General features: G+C 43.0%; 1 protein-coding gene across 4 annotated transcripts in view; it reads right to left on the bottom strand.

Annotated features, from left to right (window-relative positions):
- Positions 1-25,700, bottom strand: part of LOC124614023 (endoribonuclease Dicer-like) — a 444,738-nt gene that overhangs the window by 361,057 nt on the left and 57,981 nt on the right. For all 4 annotated transcript variants that reach the window (XM_047142837.1, XM_047142840.1, XM_047142839.1 and 1 more), the window contains exon 3: positions 3,038-3,215. In XM_047142837.1, the coding sequence (XP_046998793.1) occupies positions 3,038-3,215 (178 nt within the window). The remainder of the gene's footprint in view (positions 1-3,037; positions 3,216-25,700) is intronic.

Genomic DNA, 25,700 nt, shown 5'->3' with positions numbered 1-25,700 from the left:
GACAGGCTTGGGTAACCAAGAAAGTTTCCTCTAAGCGACCCATAAATAGGTTGGCGTACCAGGGGACCATCCTGCTACACATGGCTGTTCCCTTTAATTGTTGGTATGTCTGGCCTTCAAAAGTGAAGAAGTTGTGGGTCAGGATGAAGCTGGCTAAGGTAATGAGGAAAGAGGTTTTAGGTAGGGTGGCAGGTGATCGGCGTGAAAGGAAGTGCTCCATCGCAGCGAGGCCCTGGACGTGCGGGGCAACAAACTGTCCATTCACATGAACGGACACAGGCAGACAGTGTTTGTTGGCAATGAGGATCACCCTGTGGCTAAACATGCCTTGGTGCACAGCCAGCACATCTTGGCATAGTGTTACACTGTCCGGGTTATCTGGATACTTCCCACTGACACCAACCTATCAGAACTCCAGAGATGAGAACTTGCCCTTCAATATATTCTCTCTTCCCGTTACCCACCAGGCCTCAACCTCCACTAATTTCAAGTTGCCGCCACTCATACCTCACCTGTCATTCAACAACATCTTTGCCTCTGTACTTCCGCCTCGACTGACATCTCTGCCCAACCTCTTTGCATTTACATATGTCTGCCTGTGTCTGTATATGTGCGGATTGATATGTGTGTGTGTGTGTGTGCGCGCGAGTGTATACCTGTCCTATTTTCCCCCTACGGTAAGTCTTGCCACTCCCGGGATTGGAATGATTCCTTACCCTCTCCCTTAAAACCCACATCCTTTCATCTTTCCCTCTCCTTCCCTATTTCCTGATGAAGCAACCTTGGGTTGCGAAAGCTTGAAATTTGTATGTGTTTGTGTGTTTTTTATTGTCTCTATCAACAAACCAAGGCTTTCGTTTGGTAAGTTACAGCATCTTTGTTTTTATATATACCGCACAATGTGCATGACTGTACAAGTTTGGCACTTAACACAACTGACACTGTTATTTAGGTAAGCCCATCCACCACGACAACAATGTCGTAAATCAGATGGGAAAAATTGGTTTTTAATTGTCCTGAGGGCAAAACCAGCACAAAAAACAACAATGAGATCAATTTTTAATTTCGTGAAACTGGTTCAAGACACGTTCAGTATGCTGTTCACTGTCTTCTGCCGCAAGTTGAAATCAAGAAATAGAATGTTCCGTAACAGATCAGAGTGTCTCTTTCAGAATGTGTTGTGCAATGAGTGCCTTCAGTTGACAATATTTGTAATTTGAGCACTGAACACAGCATCTTTCAGATAACTCAACAGCCAGAAATCACATGAATTAATGTCAGGTGACTTGGACAGCTAAGCTGTAGGGAAATGACAGTTGATAATTCTATCATTTGCAAAATTTCTCTTCAGCAGCTGCTTCACTGTCTGTGCAAAGAGCAGAAGAGCACCATCTTGCATAAAAATGATCTTACCCAGACATATAGGCCACTGAAAGGTTGGAATGATTGTGTGAAAAGACTCATAGCATTTACCAATGACAGTACAAGTAACAGGATTGGCAGTGCCATCCTCGAAAAAATACAGCCCTAAAAATAAATGGTGCTGTCAACCCGCACTACAGAGTTCACTTTGTAGAATGACATGGTACTGATACCAACTGATGTGTGAGTCGATTTTCCATTGCCTATGTTCTGTAATTCTGTGTATTGGCATGTCCGTGGATGTGAAAATCAGCTTCGTATGTCCACAGAATATTCCATGACCATTCACTGTCCACTTCCATGTGAGGAAAAATTCTAGAGCAAACATTTGTATTACTGGCAGGTCAGCATGACGAAATTCCTGAACATGAGTAACTATGTACAGATTGCAATGCAGGATGTTTTTAGAATTTTCTGCATTACACTCAAAGGCATGTCCAAGGCACAGGCAAATCCCTGTGCACTGCATGTTTGCACCCCACCATTCGACTCCTCCTGCAACGCTGTAGTCACACCTTCTACTGACATCAGGTCAATTTTTTTCATCCCCCTGCGACATTGCACTTCAAAAAAATCTCTCTTTTACGAATTTCGTAATCATTTTTTCCAGATTCTTGGCAGACATCAGACCAATGCCCTTTTTCATACCCTTGAGTATGCGGAACTTCTACAGAGCTACTGGCACACGATCACCAATCTTGTAAAAAAGTTTTACCAGCAGTGCACAATCCTGCATTGAGACAGTCAAGCCGATCATCTCATACACACACTGAGAAACAGCTGTGTACCCTACAACCTATTTTACACAGTCTGCCGCTTACAGTGCAATCTAGTGGTAAAATTTTTGTTCAATATATTTCAATTTCCATAATATCCCCCCCTTTTTCAATAATATTCTACTCAAATTTGATATTATTCAGAGCAGTGGTTCTTTTTTCTAATAGTGTTTTGAAACTGCAACTTTAATTATAATCACCCGTTATTTCATAAATATAATTTTCATACAAAAACTGTAGGAACCAACCACCCATCTGCAGATTAACAACAGATAATGTATAGACACTCATAAAAATCAAATACAAATTCTCATTTTATTTGTTTGCTGGTTCCATATATTAAAAAAAGTGTGCATAACCAGGACTAGAGTCTGGGACCTTCACCTTTTGAAGAAAGTGCTCTACTGACAAAAGCTACCAAAGCATGACTTAGGACCAGCCCTCATAGCTTTATTTCTGCCAGAAACTCATCTCCTACCTTCCAAACTTCACAAAAGTTCTCCTGCATATCTGACAGCATGAGCCACTCTGCAAAGAATGGATACTGTAGAGATATAGTTTAGCAACAGCCTGGGGGATTGTTTCCAGACTGAATTTTCATTCAGCAGCAGTTTAGCAGTTACGAGATGAGGTAATGACGAAAGTAAAGCTGTGAGAGTGGGTCATGAGTTTTGCTTGAATAGCCCAGTCAGTAGAGCCCTTGCCCACAAAAGGCAAAGGTCCAGTGTCTGAGTCCCAGTCCCAGTAAACTTCAAATCAGCTCACACTCCACTGCAGACCAAAAATTCATTCTCAAATGTATTAAAAAAAAAAAAAAAAAAAAAAAAAAAAATACAAACCTGATTCTTCTGGAATTCTTCATTCCACTTAGCTTTATCCCAAAAATCCACATTCATTATACCTATGTAACAGCCCACATTCATTTCTGTGTGACGAGAAACATAATCTGTCTGCTGCTGGGCCAAGGCTACTTGGTTTACAACAAATACTGCCAGCTTCTTTCCACGACCGTACTTCCTGAAATAATATGGAACTCATTTTAGTACATTTATTAATTCATTAGGGATAATAAATTCTTTGTATTGACTAAAATCTTATATCACAGTGGTCTGAAGGTAAACTGAATCCAGTCTTCACGAATAAAATCAATGTTAAAATGTTGGCTCAAACACCTATTTACATGTAAAAAACACTGGAATTTACATGTTTTGAAAGTCAATCTTTCACCATCAGAATTCCTGTACAAGAACCTCAAAAAACAAACAATATTAAACACACAAAAGAGGAATAAAAATAAAGTAATGTGCCTACTTCCCATGCATGGGTATCTTCTTAAGATGTACATCCACATAATCCGAACTGACAAAATAAATTAAAATGGAATGACATTTGTCCATGGGTGTTGGCAGCATCAGAATAACAGCCATATGCGAGCATGCCACATGTATCTTCCTGAAAGCCACATCCCAGAGACAAACACAGATGTAATGCAAGTGAGATCTTTGTGAACGTAAACGTGTAGTCAAAGAGAGACCAAAGGAAAAGATGATGCATAACCATTCACGACAACCTGGAAATTCAAATACCATCATGAACAAAAACTCTGAAGTTATTTGAGACACAGGTAGGCTGTTCATTTACCGTATTACAGTTTCTCACACTATGTAAAGTGAGCTCCAACTGTTGCTGTCCATCTCCAGCAATTAAGGACGCATCTAGAAAGATAAAAGTTTGGTCGGTAACCTCCTCTAGGAGCCTTCTTTCTTTCTTTTATTATATATCTTGGCTGTGGTGAAATGAGAATGAGTTTTGTGAAAAGTAAGTTTCTAGCTTTAAAAATGAATTTTCTGGATATTCATAATGTCTAAAGAGAAACTGTGAATCACAGGAAAAATCAACACTTTATGCATGTCTATTCCTCTAACAAAAATTATTTTAAAACTTTTTCAGGCACTGCTGCAAGCACTGTATTGCTTAACTTATAAAATCTAATACCCTTTAAATCGTAAAGGTTGACTTCAACTGAAAGGTTCGTCTGAATGCCATAGACATTGTTCTACTGCAAATGAGAAGACCTTGCCTTGTTCCACTTTTCAACTGACTTGCCTGGCCAGTTATAGGGGAATCTACAGGTTAACATGAGCTCTGAGTCATAATGTAAACTAACATTTTTCACTTCAACATGACATTGTCAGATATGGAAGAAGCAGTAACTCATCGGGAAATAGTTCCAAAAATGATCAAGGATTCATTTGGTAGTTTGACACCCACTTTTTCACTGGGACAAATTCCAGTAATGTATTACTCGCCTTGCAAAATCTTCCTATCCCACTTAATAACAAGTTTCCTAGAGAAGATCACACACTAATGCAAGAAGGGAGGACAATACATGTAATTTAGGGTTCAACGACTTTGAACACAAATTTGATAGATACTGTGCACAAGCTTCAGTAGGACGGTGAAAATTTTCCCCAAGTATTTTTCCAAAGCAATCATCTTGGCATTCCTCTCAATCAACTGAAGGTAACCACAGAAAAACTAAATCTGGATGGCTTGACAAGTTTTGAATCACTGTCCTCCCAAAAGTGACGCCAGCGCCATAAACACAGCACCAGCACAATAGGTAAGAAGTGGAGGAACAATGTGCCCCAGAGAACACAAGATGAATAATTACAGAGCAGGAACAGATTAATCAAATGCTAAGAGTAACAAAAAGGCACATCACCATGTCAGAGGAAGGATAAATAAAACCTCTTCATCTACCATTTGACATCATCTCTTGGACATGACCATTCCCTATATTTTTCAATGCATTACAAGTACATCTATATTCTGTGAGCCACCATACACATTAGGGAGTAAGTAGATAGTGTACCAGCCTTTATTTTCCTTCTTCCAATTCATTTCACAGTTGGTGCGTGGGAGGACATATTGTCAGTACCACTATGAATGAGCCCGAATATCTCAGAGTAGCACTTGCAACCTATATCTTCAATTATTTGCTGGATGTATTCCAATCTCTGTCTTTCTCTACAGCTTTTGCCCTCTACAGATCCCTCTAGTACCATGGAAGTCATTCCCTGATGTCTTAACGTATGTCCTATCGTCCTGTCCCAACCCCTAGTCAGTGTTTTCCACATATTCCTTTCCTCTCCGATTCTGTACAGCCCCTTCTCATTCCTTACCTTATCAGTCCACCTAATTCTCAACATTAGTCTGTAAAACCAATTACTTTGATTCTCTTCTATTCTGGTTTTCTCACAGACCACGTTTCACTACCATACAACGCTGAGCTACAAAGGAACACTCACAGAAATTTCTTCCTCAAATTACGGTCTGTGCTTGGTACTAGTAGATTTCTCTTGGTCAAGAACGTCCTTTTTGCCAGTTCTAGTCTGCTTTTGATGTCCTCGTTGCTCCATCCATCATTGGTTATTTTGCTGCCAAGGTAGAAGAATTTCTCAAATTCACCTACTTCAGGATCATCAATTCTGATGTTAAGTTTCTCACTGTTCTCATTTTTGCTACTTCTTGTTGCTTTTGCCTGTCTTCAATTTACTCTCAATCCAGATATTCTTCATGGGTTTGCAGTCAGATCATGTCGTCGTCCAGACACAATATTTCGGCGAACCAGCTGGCCGCCATCTTCAGGTGAGTTAATGCTCATGCACTGCCTCGCCAGAAACTGAATTCCAGCCACAACGACAGAAGCCTTTTTACACCACGGACAGAACACCGCGCATGTGTGAGATGATGGGCAACGCCTCCTGGCAGCAAGTAGACAAGCAGCGTGGTGCCGGTGGGAGAAGACAGGAGAAATGATAAATCGCAACAGCACTAATTGGAAGAATCCACTGATCAAAAAGAAGACCATTGTTGTTTAATGTCGGACAAAATCAGATTTCATATCTTACTTAGAGGAAAACCTTTATCCCTGTTAATAATATAACTTGATAATCTAATTTCAATGGATTCTTGAAGAACACATTCCCAATAGCGAGAAGCAGGAGCTATCAATTGTGTCTTGTCACACATCATCCTGTGTCCTTCGTTAAGGCAGTGTTCCACCACTGCCAACTTCTCAGGCTGAACAACCGAGTGTGTCGATGATGTTCCACACACAGGTCCTGAATAGTTCGAATAGTTTGACCAATATACTTCTTTCCACAGTGGCACGAAATTTCATAAACCCCGGGCTTCCTCAAGCTCAAATCATCTTTTAACTGAGCCAAGAAGGGCTCTAGTATCTGCCGCTGGTGTAAAAACACTTTTAATATCGTATTTTCTTAAAATACTTGAAATTTGTACACCACACCAACGTAGTGGAGTTTTGTGGACTCTGGTGAAAAGAGCTTATGCAATTTCTGATGAGGAACATTTGAAAGAAGAACTTGATCATTTGAAGATTGTTTTTAAAACAGAATGGATATACGGAACAACAAATATGCCGTGCTCGTCAGTTTGGTCCATCACGCGAGCCAATAGAGGATACTTCTGAAGCTGTTGCTTATTTACCCTTTGTGGGAAGTATATCATCTGAAATTTCAAGAATATTAAGAAATCACAATATTAAAAGTGTTTTCACGCTGGTGGCAGAGACTAGAGCCCTTCTTGGCTCAGTTAAAAGATGATTTGAGCTTGAGGAAGCCCAGCATTTATGAAATTCCGTGTTACCATGAAAAGAAGAATATTGGTCAAACTATTCGAACTTTTCAGGACCAGTGTGTGGAACATCATCAGCACACTCAGTTGTTCCAGCCGAACACTGCCTTAACGAAGGACTCAGGATGATGTATGACAAGACACAATTGATCGCTCCTGCTTCTCGCTAATGGGAATGTGTTCTTAAAGAATCCATTGAAATTAGATTATCAAGTAATATTATTAACAGGGATAAAGGCTTTCCTCTAAGTAAGATATGGAATCTGATTTTGTCCAACATTAAACAACAACGGTCTTCTTTTTGATCAGTGGATTCTTCCAATTAGTGCTGTTAAGATTTATCATTTCTCCTGTCTTCTCCCACTGGCACGCTGCTTGTCTACTTGCTGCCAGGAGGTGCTGCCCATCATCTCGCACACATGCGCTCTGTCCGTGGTGTAAAAAGGCTTCTGCCGTTGTGGCTGGAATTCAGTTTCTGGCGAGGCAGTGCATGAGCATTAACTCACCTGAAGATGGCAGCCAGCTGGTCCCTGAAGATGGCAGCCAGCTCGTCCGCCGAAATATTGTGTCTGGATGACAACATGATCCGGCTGCGGACCCGTGAAGAATATCTGGATTGAGAGTAAATTGAAGACAGGCAAAAGTCACAAGAAGTAGAAAAATGAGAACAGTGAGAAACTTAACATCGAAATTGATAATCCTGAAGTAGATGAATTTGAGAAATTCTTCTACCTTGGCAGCAAAATAACCAATGATGGATGGAGCAACGAGGACATCAAAAGCAGACTAGAACTGGCAAAAAGGACGTTCTTGACCAAGAGAAATCTACTAGTACCAAGCACAGACCGTAATTTGAGGACTCTTGGGTAAACCATACAATCTTGGAGGAACTGCCACACCAGAATGAATTTTCTTGATGACATCACTAGGTAAGGAGCTCTTCTTTAAAAGTGAGTGAGTCTTCCATTTTATACAATCCGTGGGATCATTTTTTATTTTCCGATAGGCCGATTCCTCTAACAAAAGATCCATTTTGGCAACATAATCCTCACATGAGAGAATAACCGTGGCATTACCTCTATCAGCCGGAAGAATTATTAGATCCCGATTTTCTCTCAGAGACCGAATAGCAGCCCTTTCACAAGATGGAATATTATTCAGTGGAGTGGGAACTCGACGAAGTTTATAGGCAACCTCTTGCCTGATCTCTTCTGCCCTGTTCTAAGGAAGGCGGGACACAGGTTGTTCTACAGCATAAATAAAATCCGTAATAGGAGTCTTCTTAGGAGTAGGTGCAAAATTTAAACCTTTTTCCAAAACAGATAATGTAGCATCATCATGTGACCAGCTGTCATCCACCACACCAACGTAGTGGAGTTTTGTAGACTCAGGTGAAAAGAGCTTATGCAATTTCTGACGAGAAACATTTGAAAGAAGAACTTGATCATTTGAAGACTGTTTTTAAACAGAATGGATATACGGAACAACAAATACGCCGTGCTCTTCAGTTTGGCCTGTCACACGAACCAATAGAGGATACTTCTGAAGTTGTTGCTTATTTACCCTTTGCGGGAAGTATATCATCTAACATTTCAAGAATTTTAAGAAAATACGATATTAAAAGTGTTTTTTATCCTTTTGACTGACATTAAACAACAACCGTCTTCTTTTTTATCACTGGATTCTTCCAATTAGTGCTGTTGCGATTTATCGTTTCTGCTGTCTTCTCCCACCGGTGTGCTGCGTGTCTACTTGCCGCCAGGAGGTGCTGCCCATCGTCTCGTGCACACGCGGTGCTCTGTCCATGGTGTATAAAGACTTCCGTCGTTGTGGCTGGAATTCAGTTTCCAGCGAGGCAGTGAATGAGCATTAACTCAAATGAAGATGGCAGTCAGCTGGTCCACCGAAATATTGTGTCTGGACGATGACTTGATCCGGCTGCAAACCCATGAAGAATATCAGCAGTTATTATGCCGGGAAAGTCTACAAAATTACTGTCAATCCACTCATTAAACTCTTCATCCCATTCAGCAGATCATATAATTCTTCTTCACTTTCATTCAGGATAGCAATGTCATCAACGAATCTTATCACTGACACCCTTTCACCTTTAATTTTAATTCCACTCTTGCACCTTTCTTTCATTTCCATCACTGATTATTCGATGTAAAGAGTGAGCAGTAGGGGCAAAAGATAACATCCCTGTCTTACACCCTTTTTAATCCGAGCACTTCATTCCTCCTTGTCCACTCTTATCATTTCCTCTTGGTTCTTGTACCTATTGTATATCAGCCATTTCTCCCTAGAGCTTACCCCTATTTTTCTCTCATAATTTTGAACACCTTGCACCATTTTACATTGTTGAACACTTTTTCCAGGTCAACAAATCTTGTGAATGACTCTTGATGTTTCTTTAGTCTTCCTTCCATTATCAACCGCAATGGCAGAATTGCCTCTCTTGTGCCTCTACCTTTCCAAAAGCCAAACTGATTGTCATCTAACACATCCTCAATTTCATTATCCATTCTCCTATATATTATTCTTGGCAGCAACTTGGATGCATGAGCTGATAAGCTGAGTGTGCGACAATTCCCGCACTTGTTTGCTCTTGCAGTCTCCGGAACAGTGTGGATGATACTTTTCCGAAGTCAGATGGTATGTCGCCAGATTCATACATTCTACATACCAATGTGAATAGTCGTTTTGTTGCCACTTCCCCCAACAATTTTAGAAATACTGATGGTATGTTATCTATCCCTCCTGTCTTGTTTGATCTTAAGTCCTCCAAAGCTCTTTTAAATCCTAATTCTAATATTAGATCCCCTATCTCTTCTAAATCAGCTCCTGTTTCCTCTTCTGTTACATCAGAGGCCTTTAATGTACTCTTTCAAACTATCCGCTCTCTCCTCTGCATTGAACAGTGGAATTCCTATGGCACTTTTTATATTACCATTCTTGCTTTCAATTTCATTGAAGGTTATTTTGACTTTCCTATATGCTGAGTCAGTCCTTCCGACAATCATTTCTTTTTAGATTACAGGGCTATTACAAATGATTGAAGCGATTTCATAAATTCACTGTAGCTCCATTCATTGACAAATAGTCACGACACACTACAGATACGTAGAAAAACTCATAAAGTTTTGTTCGGCTAAAGCCCGCACTTCAGGTTTCTGCCGCCAGAGCACTCGAGAGCGCAGTGAGACAAAATGGCGACAGGAGCCGAGAAAGCGTATGTCGTGCTTGAAATGCACTCACATCAGTCAGTCATAACAGTGCCACGACACTTCAGGACGAAGTTCAACAAAGATCCACCAATTGCTAACTCCATTCGGCGATGGTATGCGCAGTTTAAAGCTTCTGGATGCCTCTGTAAGGGGAAATCAACAGGTCAGCCTGCAGTGAGCGAAGAAACGTTTGAACGCGTGCGGGCACGTTTCACGCGTAGCCCGCGGAAGTCGACGAATAAAGCAAGCAGGGAGCTAAACGTACCACAGCCGACGGTTTGGAAAATCTTACAGCAAAGGCTAAAGCAGAAGCCTTACCGTTTACAATTGCTACAAGCCCTGACACCCGATGACAAAGTCAAATGCTTTGAATTTTCGACGCGGTTGCAACAGCTCATGGAAGAGGATGCGTTCAGTGCGAAACTTGTTTTCAGTGATGAAGCAACATTTTTTCTTAATGGTGAAGTGAACAGACACAAAGTGCGAATCTGGGGGGTAGAGAATCCTCACGCATTCGTGCAGCAAATTCGCAATTCACCAAAAGTTAACGTGTTTTGTGCAATCTCACGGTTTAAAGTTTAAGGCCCCTTTTCCTTCTGTGAAAAAAACGTTACAGGACACGTGTATCTGGACATGCTGGAAAATTGGATCGTGCCACAACTGGAGACCGACAGTGCCGACTTCATCTTTCAACAGGATGGTGCTCCACCGCACTTCCATCATGATGTTCGGCATTTCTTAAACAGGAGATTGGAAAACCGATGGATCGGTCGTGGTGGAGATCATGATCAGCAATTCATGTCATGGCCTCCACGCTCTCCCGACTTAACCCCATGCGATTTCTTTCTGTGGAGTTATGTGAAAGATTCAGTGTTTAAACCTCCTCTACCAAGAAACGTGCCAGAACTGCAAGCTCGCATCAATGATGCTTTCGAACTCATTGATGGGGACATGCTGCGCCGAGTGTGGGAGGAACTTGATTATCGGCTTGATGTCTGCCGAATCACTAAAGAGGCACATATCGAACATTTGTGAATGCCTAAAAAAACTTTTTGAGTTTTTGTATGTGTGTGCAAAGCATTGTGAAAATATCTCAAATAATAAAGTTATTGTAGAGCTGTGAAATCACTTCAATCATTTGTAATAACCCTGTACTTCACATTTTTCTTGCAGCCATTTCATCATAGCTTGCCTGCACTTCCTATTTATTTCATTCCTCAGTGACTTTTGTTTCTGTATTCCTGAATTTCCCTGAACATTTTTGTACTTCCTTCTTTCATAAATCAACAGAAGGTTTTTTTTTTTTTTTTTTTTTTTTTTTTTTTTTTTTTTTTTTTTTTGCCCCCCCCATGGTTTCTTCGCACTTACCTTTTTTGTACCTACTTTTTTTCTTTCCAGCTTCTGTGATTGCCCTTTTTAGAGATGTCCTTTCCTCTTCAACAGTACTGCCTACTGAGCTATTCCTTACGGCTGTATCTACAGCCTTCCAGAAGTTCAAGCATATCTCCTCATTCCTTAGTACTTCCGTATCCCACTTCTTTGCATATTCCAGGGTATGTCTTACAATCTGATGTCTGATTTTAGAATCTCTGACTGAACATGATGTAATCTAACTGAAATCTTCCCGTGTCACCCAGCTGTTTCCAAGTATAACTCCTCTTGTGAGTCATGAACAGAGTATTCACTATCACCAGCTGAAATTTATTACAGAACTCAATTAGTCTTTCTTCTCTCTCTTTCCTTGTCCTAAACCCATATTCTCCTGTAACCTTTTCTTCTACTCCTTCCCCTACAACTGCATTCCAGTCCCTCATCACTATTAGATCTCCATCTCCCTTTATGTACTGTATGACCCTTTCAATATCCTCATATGCTTTCTCTATCTTTTCACCTTCAGCTTGCGACGTTGGCATGCGCACTGAATTATCATTGTCTGTGTTGGTTTGCTATCAGTTCTGATAAGAACAATCATATCACTGAACTGTTCAAAGTAACAGACTCTTGGTTGGTTGGTTGGTTGGTTGGTTTGTTTGTGGGTGTTGAAGGGACCAGACTACAAAGGTCATCGGTCCCTTGTTCCACAACCATAAAAACTAACAAGGCGTAAAAACGAGGGACAACACAGAACAAGAAAGACACAGACAAAGATCAGAAAACAAAGAAATAAAAGTACATAGAGATTTACAGTGGTTAGCCGACCACGGAAACAAAAAAGGAAACGCCAGCCGCCAAGAAACACACTAAAAACCACAATCTAAAACCATAGGCCAAAGGTCAGACTCAAAACAGAAAAGGATACTAACCCTTAGATCGAGTGATAAAAGCCCCCTGCACGAATAAAACTAAAAACTAGGTCTGCCATTGCAGCATCATCCGATAAAAGCGCAGGGAGAGTATCAGGCAGCATAAACGTCTGCCTGAGTGCAGTTAAAAACAGACAAACCAACAGGATGTGGACCACTGTCAATACTGATCCACAGCGGCAGAGAGGTGGGTCCTCATGGCGCAAGAGATGACCCTGCGTCATCCAAGTGTGGCCAATGCAGAGCCGGCAGAGAACAACTGAGTCCTTGCGGGAGGCTCATAAGGAGGCGCCACACACCAGTAGTCTCCTTGACGGCCCGAAGTTTGTTGGGTGACGGCAGGGTGCGCCGTTCTTCACCCCAGGTGCGAAGTACCTTCTGCCGCAAAACTGACCTGAGGTCACTCTCCAAAAGGCCAATCTCCAAGGCTACTGCACTGACAGCCTGTTTGGCCAGCGTGTCAATACATTCATTTCCTGGGATGCCGACATGGCCCAGGGTCCACATAAAGGCCACAGAGTGGCCACAACGGGCAAGAGTATGGAGGGACTCCTGGATAGCTATCACCAGATGAGAGCGAGGGAAACACTGGTCGATGCTCATAAACCGATCAGGGAGTCACTACAGATAACGAAGGACTCACCCGAGCAGGAGCAGATATACTCTAGGGGGCAAGAGATGGCGACCAGCTCAGCAGTGAAAACACTGCAGCCATCCGGCAATGAGGGGATCCCCTAGAGTAAGAGCATAACCAACACAACCAGCACCCAGCGAACTGTCAGTACAGACAACGTCAGAGCCTTGAAATGTGGCAAGAATTGAAATAAAGCGGTGGCGGAGGGACTCAGGAGGGACAGAGTCCTTCGGGCCCTGTGCCACATCAAGCCGAAGGTATGGGCGGGGCACACACCACGGGGGTAGACGTATATGGGCCTGGAAAATAGGAGGAAGAGGGAAAAACTCAAGCCCAGAGAGAAGAGCCCAGACACGAACTGAGATCGTACACCCTGATCGGGGCCGCCGCTTTGGCAGATGGACGTCTGAGTTAGGGAACAGCAGACGGTAACTGGGATGCCCGGGTGAGCTACAAACATGGGCAGCGTACGTGGCCAGTAATCGTCGGTGCCAGATCCGCAATGGAGAGACCACCCTCCACAAGTATGCTAGTGATAGGGCTTGTGTGGAAATCTCCAGTGCCGAGTCGGATTCTGCTGTGAAGGATGGGGTCAAGCAACGGCAATGCAGAAGGGGATACCAAGCCTTAAGCCAGGCTCTCATAGTCTAGATGGGACTGGATTAATGCCTGGTACAGCTGTAAAAGGGAAGACCGATCGGCACCCTAGCTAGTGTGACTCGAGCAACGAAGAGCATTAAGATGTCGCCAGTACGTTTGTTTAAGCTGCTGAATATGAGGGAGCCAAGTCAACCAGGTATCAAAAACCAATCCCAAAAACTGATGCGTCTCTACCACTGAAAGAGGTTCGCTGTCAAGATAAAGCCGTGGCCCAGGGTGAACTGTGCGAGGCTGGCAGCAATGCGTAACACACGTCTTGGCAGCTGAAAACTGGAAGCCATGAGCTACAGCCCAAGACTGTGGCTTGGATAGCATTCTGCAGTTACCGTTCAGCAGCTGCAACGCTGGTGGAGCTATAGTATAGGCAGATGTCATCAGCATACAAGGAAGATGAGACAGATGTTCTGACCGCCACAGCGAGCCCAGTAATTGCAACTAAAAAGAGGCAGACACTCAAGACTGATCCTTGCGGGACCCCACTCTCCTGAACTTGAGAGGAACTATGGGAGGCCGAAACTTGCACGCGGAAGGAATGAAGCGACAGAAAATTTAGTATGAAAATCGGGAGCGGACACTGAAGACCCTAACTATGAAGCATGTTGAGGATGTGATGTCGCCATGTCGTATCATAGGCCTTCCGCATGTCAAAAAAAAACGGCAACCAGATGCTGATGGTCGGCAAAGGCCGTCCGGATGGCAGACTCCAGGATCACCAGATTATCGGTGGCAGAGCAGCCCTTACAGAACCCACCCTGAGACAGAGCAAGAAGTCCCGAGACTCAAGCAGCCAACTCAACCTCCGGCTCACCATGCATTCGAGCAACTTGCCAAGAATGTTGGTGAGGCTAATGGGGCAGTAGCTGTCCACCTCCAGTGGGTTCTTGCCAGGTTTCGACACAGGGATTACGATGTTTTCCCACCATTGCGACGGAAACTCACCCCTCAACCCAGATATGGTTGAAAAGGTCTAGGAGGCGTCTCTGGCAGTCCACTGAGAGGTGTCTGAGCATCTGACAGTGGATGCGATCTGGCCCGGGAGCCGTATCAGGGCAAGCAGCTAGGGGACTTTGGAATTCCCACTCACTGAATGGAGCATTGTACGAGTCAGGGTGATGGGTGTGAAATGTAAAGCTCTGACGTTCCAACCACTCTTTCAGGGAGCGGAAGGCCTGCGGGTATTCGCAGAAGCAGAACTCTGAGCAAAATGCTCCGCTAAGTGGTTTGCAATCATGTCGGAGTCAGCACAGACTGCTCCATTCAGTGAAAGCGCAGGTACGCCGATGGGGGTCCAATAACCATAGAGTCACCTAATCTTGGCCCAAACCTGTGATGGAGAGGTACGGACGCCAATGGTGGAGACATACCTTTCCCAGCACTCCTGTTTGCATTGGCGAATGAGGCGGTGGGTTCGCGCACAGAGCCGTTTAAAGGCGATGAGGTGTTCCAATGAGGGATGCTGCTTGTGATGCTGGAGGGCCCACCTGCGATCTTTAATCGCCTCAGCGATCTCGGACAACCATCAAGGCACAGTCCTCTGCCGATGGGACCCAGAAGAACAGGGAATGGCAGATTCTGCATCAGTAACGATGCCGGTGGTGACCGAGTGAACCACCGCATCAATAACAGCCTGAGGTGTCCACACACGAATAGCAACAGCCTCTAAAGGTATTTGTAGAGGGACACATTCACTGTAAAGAGAGTGAAGGACGTAGATGCAGATGCCACCAGATACCCTCTCATAAGCTGCCTAGTTCTTATAGTAACCCCAATAGCCACGGAGGGTGGGGGTTCGATTCGCTGGCAACCAAGTTTCCTGAAGAGCAATGCAGAGGAAAGAGTGAAAGCTGAGAAGTTGTTAGAGTTCAGCAAGATGGTGGAAAAAACCGCTGCAGTTCCACTGGAGGATGACACTGTCCATGGCCGAGATAGGTGTAAAGGGACTGAGGAGGCAGATTACACTGCTGGGTCTCCTGCTGCCACCGATGGAGTACCTGTGCAAGTAACATCGATTGTGTCTGAGGGTCTGGCGAGATCTAGGTCCTCAGCACACACCAGAATCTCTACCTAGTCCGCAGACACAGAGCTTGTAGGTTGCGGTGGGGTGGGTGCCACCACAGGTTCCTTCGTCTTAGAGGTCTTCTTCTTGGACTTTTCTCACTGCTTCTTGGGTTTCACTGGCTGGGAGGGCTTCACTGCTTCAGTCTCCGGGATGGAGGAGGATCGCGAAGCCCTACGACCAGCTGCTTGTGGGCACTTATGCCACTGCCGGGTGTCATACTTCCCACTTGTGGAAACCTGGGAAGGGAGGGACCCAAGGGCATGGGACCCCTTGTGAGCGAGAGGAACCAAAGAAGTTGGACGCTTCTCCAGCTTAGCAGTGGGAATGGATGTCCCCGATGGGTGTTTGGGTGGGGGGGGGGCTGCTCCTCAGGTAGGTGGTGCATGAGCAACAGGGTGGGTAGTGCCACCCATGGTCAAGGGGGAATGTGGAGTCGTACAGCTCAGGGAGCCGACTGGAATTTGCTGAACTGATGGGGCTATCACGGTTGTCGTAGCGACGGCATACCAGGAAGTCATTCGCATAGGATGGAGTTGTTCATATTTCCTCTTAGCCTCAGTATAGGTCAGTCAGTCCAGGGTCTTATATTCCATGATTTTCCACTCTTTCTGTAAGATTCTGCAGTTTGGCGAGCAAGGTGAATGATGCTCTCCACAACTGACACAGATGGGAGGCGGGGCACAAGGAGTATTGGGATGTGATGGGTGTCCGCAATCTCGATATGTGAGGCTGGAAGTACAGCGGGAAGACACATGGTCGAACTTCCAGCACTTAAAGCACCGCATCGGGGGAGGGATATAGGCTTGACATCACAGTGGTAGACCGCCACCTTGACCTTCTCCGGTAATGTATCACCCTTGAAAGCCAAGATCAAGGCACCAGTAGCAATTTGATTATCCTTCGGACCCCATTGAATGAGCTGGACGAAATGTAAGCCTCGCCACTCTAAATGGGTGCGCAGCTCGTCATCAGACTGCAAAAGAAGGTCCCTATGGAAAATAATACCCTGGACCATATTTAAACTCTTATGGGGTGTGATGGTAACTGAAACATCCCCCAACTTGTCACAAGCAGGTAACCTCTGTGACTGGGCAGAGGATGCCGTTTTTATCAATACTGACACAGAGTGCATTTTGGACAAGACCTTCACCTCCCCAAACTTGTCCTCTTAATGCTCTACAAAGAACTGAGGCTTCGCTGACATGAAAGACTCCCCATCAGCTCTCGTACAAACTAGGAACCGGAGTGAATAAGTGTCAATGCCATCCTGAGCCTTTCGCTCGTCCCACGGTGTGGCCAGGGAGGGGAATGATTTGGGATCATATTTCTGAGCATTGAATTGACCCCGAGAACACTTAGAGACTGCTGGCGGCTGGCCACCAGCAAGAGATGATGTACCACGCTTCATTGTAGGTCATCCGCCCTGATACCATCCACTCCGACTAAGGGCCCTCCCCTCGGGTGCCATCCAGCCTCAGCAAGGGCCACGTGGCAGGATGGCCATTACTGGGAGTCCTGATGCCCCAGGGAGATAGGCACCTACTCCTTGGCATACGTGGGGTGTTAACGGCACAGGCATCAGCAGAGCGATCCCTGTGTTGTCAGGGGGCTACAACCAACAGGGTACATGGCGGCCCCACCACAACGGACTGGCTACCGTGCTGGATATTAGGTGCAAGGAAGTCCATGGTCGTCGTCTCCACAGAAAGCAACACTGGACAGTGCATGGTGGAAATCGCACCTAGGAATATATCCTCGTCCAAGAGATGGAGAACGAGCGGGACTGTAATGTGACGACGAGAAAGCTGGCTAAAGGTCTCAATGCATGATGGACACAATGCACCATGTAAGGCGCCCTTCCCCAATTGGCTTGCTCTTCGGAAGAATGTTGAAAGATGGAGGTCAAAACAGAGAGGGGACCATCACATAAAAGCCAAAAAGTATGAGACTCCTTTTTATCGCCTCTTACTACAGACAAGAATACTGTGGGCCTATTCTTACCCTTCAACCCGCAGGGGGGAACAGACTCTCTGCCGTACCTTCCTATTCATAACGAATCATACTTCAATTATATTATTTTCTGCTGCTGTTGATATTACCCTACACTCATCTGACTAGAAATCACTGCCTTCTTTCTATTTCACTTCACTGACGCCTACTATATCTTGATTGAGCCTTTGCGTTTCCCTTTCAGACTTTCTAACTTCCCTACCAGGTTCAAGCTTCTGGCACTCCACGCCCCCACTCGTAGAACACCTTTCATTGGTCATTCAATCTTTTTCTAATGGTCACCTCCCCCTTGGCAGTCCCCTCCTGGAGATCTGAATGGGAGACTATTCCAGAATCTTTTGCCAATGGAGAAACCATCATGACACTTTTTCGATTACAGGCCATATGTCCTATGGATACATGTTATGTGTCTTTAATGCAGTGGTTTCTGTTGCCTTCTGCATCCTCATGCCATTGATCATTGCCAATTCTCCTACCTTTAGGGGCTGTCTCCCACCCCAAGAACAAGAGAGAGCCCTGAACCTCTGTGCACTCCTCCACCCTCTTTGACAAAGCCATTGGCAGAATGAGGGTGACTTCTTATGCCGAAAGCCTTCAGCTGGCAATGCTGATTGTTAATCAAAATTAAATAAGTGGCGGGATTTGAACCTGGGACCGAGGACATTTTGATTACTAATCAAAGATGTTACCCCTAGACCATGGGTGCAGCCTGGAATGGTACTGCTCTACTTAATGAACTACACAAAAAGGGATGCGAATTTCTGGGGGTGGCTTTACCAGGAAGCTGCATTTTGCACCTTAAAACAAGCCCTAGGATCAGTGCCAGAATTAGATCTACCAGAGTTCAACATTGAATTCATTTTGCAAACTGATGCTTCCTGTCTGGGGATAGGAGCAGTGTTGTTACAGGAACAGGAAGGGATTAAGAAAGTACGCCTCAAGGGTATTAAATAATTTTGGGAAAAGATATCTTATCTATGAATTGGAGACCCTGTCAGTTTTGTTCGGCACAGAGGAGATTAGATATTAATTGGAACACTTTGGAAAAGTTTGTCTTGGAAGCTGACAGTCAAGCCCTCAGCTGGGTGTTAGCCACACCAAGAAAAACTGGTCGCATTGCCAGGTGGGCATATAGGATTTTATTCTTTAGGTTTGAAGTCCATAATATTTAGAGACTGGAGAATCTTGTAGCTGCAAGGACTGAGTCGCACATTTGGAGGGAATGAGTACAATGAAGGTGATAAGCAGCTACTGACAGATGATGATTCGAAGCCCCAATAACTCCGATTGTTGCACAAATTCCTCATCTGTTTCATGGCATTGAGGAGTTCCAGGATCAAGGCAAATGCCTTCACGAGATTAAGGAGAGGTTACAGAAAGTAGACATTGTAAATGTTCCACTACTTCCATGAATCTGCTATGGGAAGACATTGAGGAGTGTGGACAATACAGGAGAAAATCAGACAGCAATTTATTGTCTGGAATGGATAACAAGATCAGTAAGGAGATATCAAGTTGTGAGGTTCACACTGTTAGTAAACCAGTGTAAAATAGCGAGATCAGATATTTGGTGTCCAAGTTGATAGAGGGACCCTTTCAGTGGATGTACACTGATTTTCTGGGATTGTTGCCTAGATTGAAGGCAGGCAAAAGATGATTTTAGTTTGTGTGGACTGCTTTATGCTTATTAATTTGGTTGTTATCCGCCAAAGTAGTGACCAGTCAAGCTCTAATCCAAAATTTACAAGGAATTTTTGGCACTCTTGGCCCTCCACAATCTGATAATGTGAGCTCATTTACCACACATGATTTTAACCAATTTTGCCTTTGTTTAAGAGTGTGACATGTAACTAGAACACCTTATTACCCAAACCCATAATATATGTAGCACATTAATAGGAATCTTAACATGGTCTTCATAACCTATCATAGTGATAATCAAAGTGCATGAGATTCTTCACTCTCCTGGTTAACAATGGCACTTATCACTGTATGGCCTGAGAGCAATCAGTCCACACTTGTGAGTTTTCACCTGGGATACCAGGTAGACAATCCACTGTCTAATTTATGGTCTATTGATGACATACTGCCTGAGAAGAGAAATGCCGAACAGTTGGTAATGGAGGCTGGGAAAAGGGATCTCAGTGAGGCACATAAGAGAGAGACCACATCCACCACAATGTAGAGTGGCAACCAAACAACTACCGAATTGGTGGCATGATTTTTATTAAGAATTTTTAAGGAGTCAGTAAAGGCAAGAAGTTATTTCTGTGATTTATGGGTCCATTAGAAACTCAAGAGTTCATTAACCCTGTCACTGTTCTGTTAAGGGACCTCCAAACAGCAAAGAAGTTAGGGCTCAGCTGTCTCAGATTAAGTTGGGTTCCCAGGGCAAATCTGGGGTTCTTGGCAGGTTGCCGAATCGAGGAGGGAATATGTGCTACATGCACACTACTGCCTACATTGGTATTAGCAGACATAGGTTGGCTATACTTCCTAGTGGATTGTGCTCTTCTTCCTTGGGTGGCAGAAGTGTTAATCAGGTGGGCGCAGAGATCAGTCGGTCGATGGCTCGAGCCACGAGAGGAGAAGTGGTTGCTTGTTTGATTGGGGAAGGACTGTTTGACAAGCCGTCAACATTACTTGTTTATGGGCTGGCCATGCAAACTGAGCAATTGCAGGCTTGCAGTAGTGTGGTGTCCAGAGGCAGTGCAACCTAAACTTAAGCAGTGACTACCAGTACTGGGTCTTTGTGTCAGCATGTCGCAACGATCTAGTTATGATTTACAGACTGTGTGCCAACAGAGATTTATATTGTGTTATCAGATTTAACTATACATTCTGTTCCCGGATACTATAATGCAATAGATTTTGCATGATGGACAGTTGTATTATTACCTTTACTGTCTATGAATTGGGCAGATATTTTGATGCTGTTATATCTGTAGCTTTGTCGGATGGCACATGACGACATGCAGTCAGCTTATTCAACTTGCACTTAATGTGCTGCACTGTCTGGCCATGCCATGAATTTCTAGTTTCCTGTTATTAATATTCAGATGTTTCAGGGTAGTCTGACTTTTCCTTATATGTATATTTACTGGCGGACATTTTGCTGATAACAATGACATTGTAATCACAACTAAAACACCAGACCTCTTAGTAGAGAAAGGAAATGAAACTCCGAAGGATCAAACTCACAAATATACAAGCAAAGAAAATACCATCAGCAAGTTACACCCTTTATCAATGTGTTACCTTCAACGAGACAATGCCTTATATACAGTCTTCAAAGTACAGCAAGGGGCCTCTGGAATAAAAACTAAAAATAGTAACAAACCTTCACATAAAGATCTCTTTATGCAGTTGGATATTTTAACCACATTATGTGAATATATCCACCAATCTGTGAATATAACTACCAATCTGTTATGCATAACAAGAACATAAGCAATTATCTCATGAACAGTAACATTCATGATCACTGACCAAGTGCCAGACTAAACTTACAATTACCAAGAGTAAACAAACAAAAAACATGAAACAGTATTTTCTACAAAGAAATAAAATAGTACAATATATTGCACAGTGATATTAAAGGGATAACTAAAATCAAAATATTTGAAAAGACCATTAAGTGTACCTCTTAAATAATAGTGTACCTCTTAAATAATTCATTCAATAAAGTCGAGAATTATTTAAATAGTTCAGAGTAGGGAAGGGAAAAATATTAACATTATTTAATAAGAAACAACTGTTATTCTAGAGTAAACTCTTTTAGTTTAGTAGTTCCTACAGTAATACCCACCAAAATAAACAATTTTTCAAAATTCAATGTAACTGGACAGATGAAAAAAAAAATTACTCAGCAAGTAGCAGCAGGAGAAAAACACACAAAAAAGGTACAGAAATCCGCAAGCTTTTTGGGCCAATATCTCCTCCTCCTGGCAGAAGGCAAGGAAAAAGAGTGAAGAAAAAGGACTGGCATGGTTTAGGAAATGGGAAGAGTTCAGGAAAGATGCCCAGAACTGTTGGTCAGGGGAGATTTACTGGAAGGAATGAGAAGGAAAGATTTTCTTCCCCTTCATCCCTTTTGCCAGATGAAGGGGCCACTGTCTCCAAAAGCTTGCAAATTTATGTACCCTTTTTATGTGTGTTCTGTTGCTACTTGGTCCTATTCTAACAAAGATGATATATCTTATATAATTTTATAAAGGATTTGTAGATGAATAAAGAACAAACAAACCCATAAAACCACCCACTGCAAATCACTATTTCTTTGTGTCTGGAGCTACTTAGTTCCCCTCTTGCTCACTGTATTGGCTGTGCAGTGCTGATTATGCAGTGGTAGCTGCTGCGATGGTGTAGATTTCGGTGTTTGAAGCTGTCAGCATCGCATCATGGCAGTAACCAAGACATCATCAGTCTCTTTTTGCATCAACATGTTTTACACGGAGATAAAATCTGAGATTGTTTATAACATTCTCACCCTTCTGCTGATCACCTCTAATGTTTGAGAATAAAACTTGGAAATGACACATATTGTACTGTTCTACATTCTTGTAAAAGCATCTTATACAATGGGTTGTGCAATAAATTAACAAGGAACAACTCATTAAAAAAGTATTCGCTTATAGTGGGAATTACTTAAACAAAGAATGGTTGAGTGAGTGAATCATCATCATCATCATCATCATCATCATCATTTAAGACTGATTATGCCTTTCAGCATTCAGTCTCGAGCATAGCCCCCCTTATACAGTTCCTCCATGATCCCCTATTCAGTGCTAACATTGGTGCCTCTTCTGATGTTAAACCTATTACTTCAAAATCATTCTTAACCGAATCCAGGTACCTTCTCCTCGGTCTGCCCCGACTCCTCCTACCATCTACTGCTGAATCCATGAGTCTCTTGGGTAACCTTGCTTCTCCCATGCGTGTAACATGACCCCACCATCTAAGCCTGTTCGCCCTGACTGCTACATCTATAGAGTTCATTCCCAGTTTTTTTCTTTGATTTCATCATTGTCCACACCCTCCTGCCATTGTTCCCATCTACTAGTACCTGCAATCATCCTAGCTACTTTCATATCCGTAACCTCAACCTTGTTGATAAGGTAACCTGAATCCACCCAGCTTTCGCTCCCATACAACAAAGTTTGTCGAAAGATTGAACGGTGCACAGATAACTTCGTCTTGGTACTGACTTCCTTCTTGCAGAAGAGAGTAGATCGTAGCTGAGCGCTCGCTGCATTAGCTTTGCTACACCTCACTTCCAGTTCTTTCACTATGTTGCCATCCTGTGAGAACATGCATCCTAAGTACTTGAAACCGTCCACCTGTTCTAACTTTGTTCCTCCTATTTGGCACTCAATCCGTTTATATTTCTTTCCCACTGACATTACTTTCGTTTTGGAGATGCTAATCTTCATACCATAGTCCTTACATTTCTGATCTAGCTCTGAAATATTACTTTGCAAACTTTCAATCGAATCTGCCATCACAACTAAGTCATCCGCATATGCAAGACTGCTTATTTTGTGTTCACATATCTTAATCTCACCCAGCCAGTCTATTGTTTTCAACATATGATCCATAAATAATATGAACAACAGTGGAGACAGGTTGCAGCCTTGTCTTAGCCCTGAAACTACTCTGAACCATGAACTCAATTTACCGTCAACTCTAACTGCTGCCTGACTATCCATGTAAAGACCTTTAATTGCTTCCAAAAGTTTGCCTCCTATTCCATAATCACGTAGAACAGACAATAACTTCCTTCTAGGAACCCAGTCATATGCCTTTCTAGATCTATAAAACATAGATACAATTCCCTGTTCCACTCATAGCACTTCTCCATTATTTGCCGTAAGCTAAAGATCTGGTCCTGACAGCCTCTAAGAGGCCTAAACCCACACTGATTTTCATCCAATTGGTCCTCAACTAATACTCGCACTCTCCTTTCAACAATACCTGAGAAGATTTTATCCACAACGTTGATTAAAGAGATACCTCTGTAGTTGTTACAATCTTTTCTGTTTCCATGTTTAAAGATTGGTGTGATTACTGCTTTTGTCCAGTCTGATGGAACCTGTCCCGACTCCCAGGCCATTTCAATTATCCTGTGTAGCCATTTAAGACCTGACATTCCACTGTATTTGATGAGTTCCGACTTAATTTCATCCACCCCAGCCGCTTTATTGCACTGCAATCTATTGACCATTTTCTCCACTTCCTCAAATGTGATCCTATTTCCATCATCATTCCTGTCCCATTGTACATCGAAATCTGAAACATTACTGATCGTATTTTCACCTACATTGAGCAACTCTTCAAAATATTCCCTCCATCTGCCCAAGGCATCCACAGGATTCACCAGCAGTTTTCCTGACCTGTCCAAAATACTTGTCATTTCCTTCTTACTTCCCTTTCGAAGACTGCTATTTACACTCCAGAATGGTTTTCCAGCAGCTTGACCCAAGGTCTCCAACCCGTTTCCAAAGTCTTCCCCAGATTTCTTCTTGGATGCTGTAATTATCTGTTTGGCTTTGTTTCTTTCTTCAACATAACTTTCTCTGTCTACCTGAGTTCTAGTATGTAGCCATTTTTGATATGCCTTCTTTTTCCTTTTACAGGCTGCCTTGACTGTGTCATTCCACCAAGCTGTTTGCTTCATCCTACCTTTACACACTACTGTTCCAAGACATTCTTTGGCCACTTCTAGTACTGTGTCCCTGTACCTCGTCCATTCCTTTTCCAGTGACTGCAACTGACTACATTCAACTAACTGGTACCTTTCTGAGATCGCTGTTATGTACTTGTGCCTGATTTCCTTATCCTGAAGTTTCTCCACCCTTATCCTCCTACATATGGACCTGACTTGCACTTTCGGCCCCACAATCCCAATTTCACTGCAGATTAAATAATGATCAGTGTCATCAAAGAATCCCCTGAATACACGTGTGTCCCTCACAGCCTTCCTGAATTCCTGATCTGTTATTATATAGTCAATGATAGATCTGGTTCCCCTGCCTTCCCAAGTATACCGGTGAATGTTCTTATGTTTAAAAGAGGAGTTTGTGATTACTAAGCCCATACTGGCACAGAAATCCAAGAGTTGTTTCCCATTCCTGTATATACTTACCTTAGGGGGAAAAAAGGATGGGTATACACTCGCACACACACGCATATCCATCCACACATATACAGACACAAGCAGACATATTTAAAGCACGAAGTTTGTATTTATTGATTTATTTATTTATTTATTTATTTAGAGGGCCAACAGCTCGTATTTGCACTGAGTGTTGATAATCTGCAAATAGTATTACATGGCTCCTTCCTGATTATGTTACTGCCCCACACAGAATTGGATCATCAGATAACAGCCTCAGAGAGCTATATATTTTCTCTTAAGAGTCATTTAGTACACTTCTTGAACAAAAGTGGTTCAATAATGTTGTCTTTAAGTATACCAGACAGTACTCTTGTTTCTAGCAAAACCTCCCCATTAAATCAATAAACTGAATTATATTTGCTACGAAGTCTTCAATCCAATCACATATTTGTTTCAGTATTCCAAACAATGTTTACTGCATACTAAAGCAGTTTCTTGTTGTCTCTGTTACACAGAAATAGCTCTCCACCTTAACTTTTCATTCAACACCAGTAATTACTGATGAAGTAATATATTCAAGATCACTGGTTCTGTGTTCACAGAGTACAGATGTTTGTTCCCAGCACATCAAATGTTTCCCCCGCAAGTGAGCTGTCTCACCAAATCCTCAAGATAATTTTCTGAAAATCTGTTTAGTATATAAATGTACAGTTACTATTCTGGGCCTTTCTTTGACACTTTATTTCATTCCCAGTTTATCTCTGACACTTGTCTAGTCATCTACTACCACAGGGCTGGCCATGGTGTGCAAGGATTCATGCACCCACACG

This window comes from Schistocerca americana, chromosome 4 (assembly GCF_021461395.2).
Source record: "Schistocerca americana isolate TAMUIC-IGC-003095 chromosome 4, iqSchAmer2.1, whole genome shotgun sequence".
Classification (NCBI taxonomy): Eukaryota; Metazoa; Arthropoda; class Insecta; order Orthoptera; family Acrididae; genus Schistocerca; species Schistocerca americana.
Note: the sequence above shows the minus strand (reverse complement) of the source record. Positions and strands in the feature narration are given on the sequence as shown.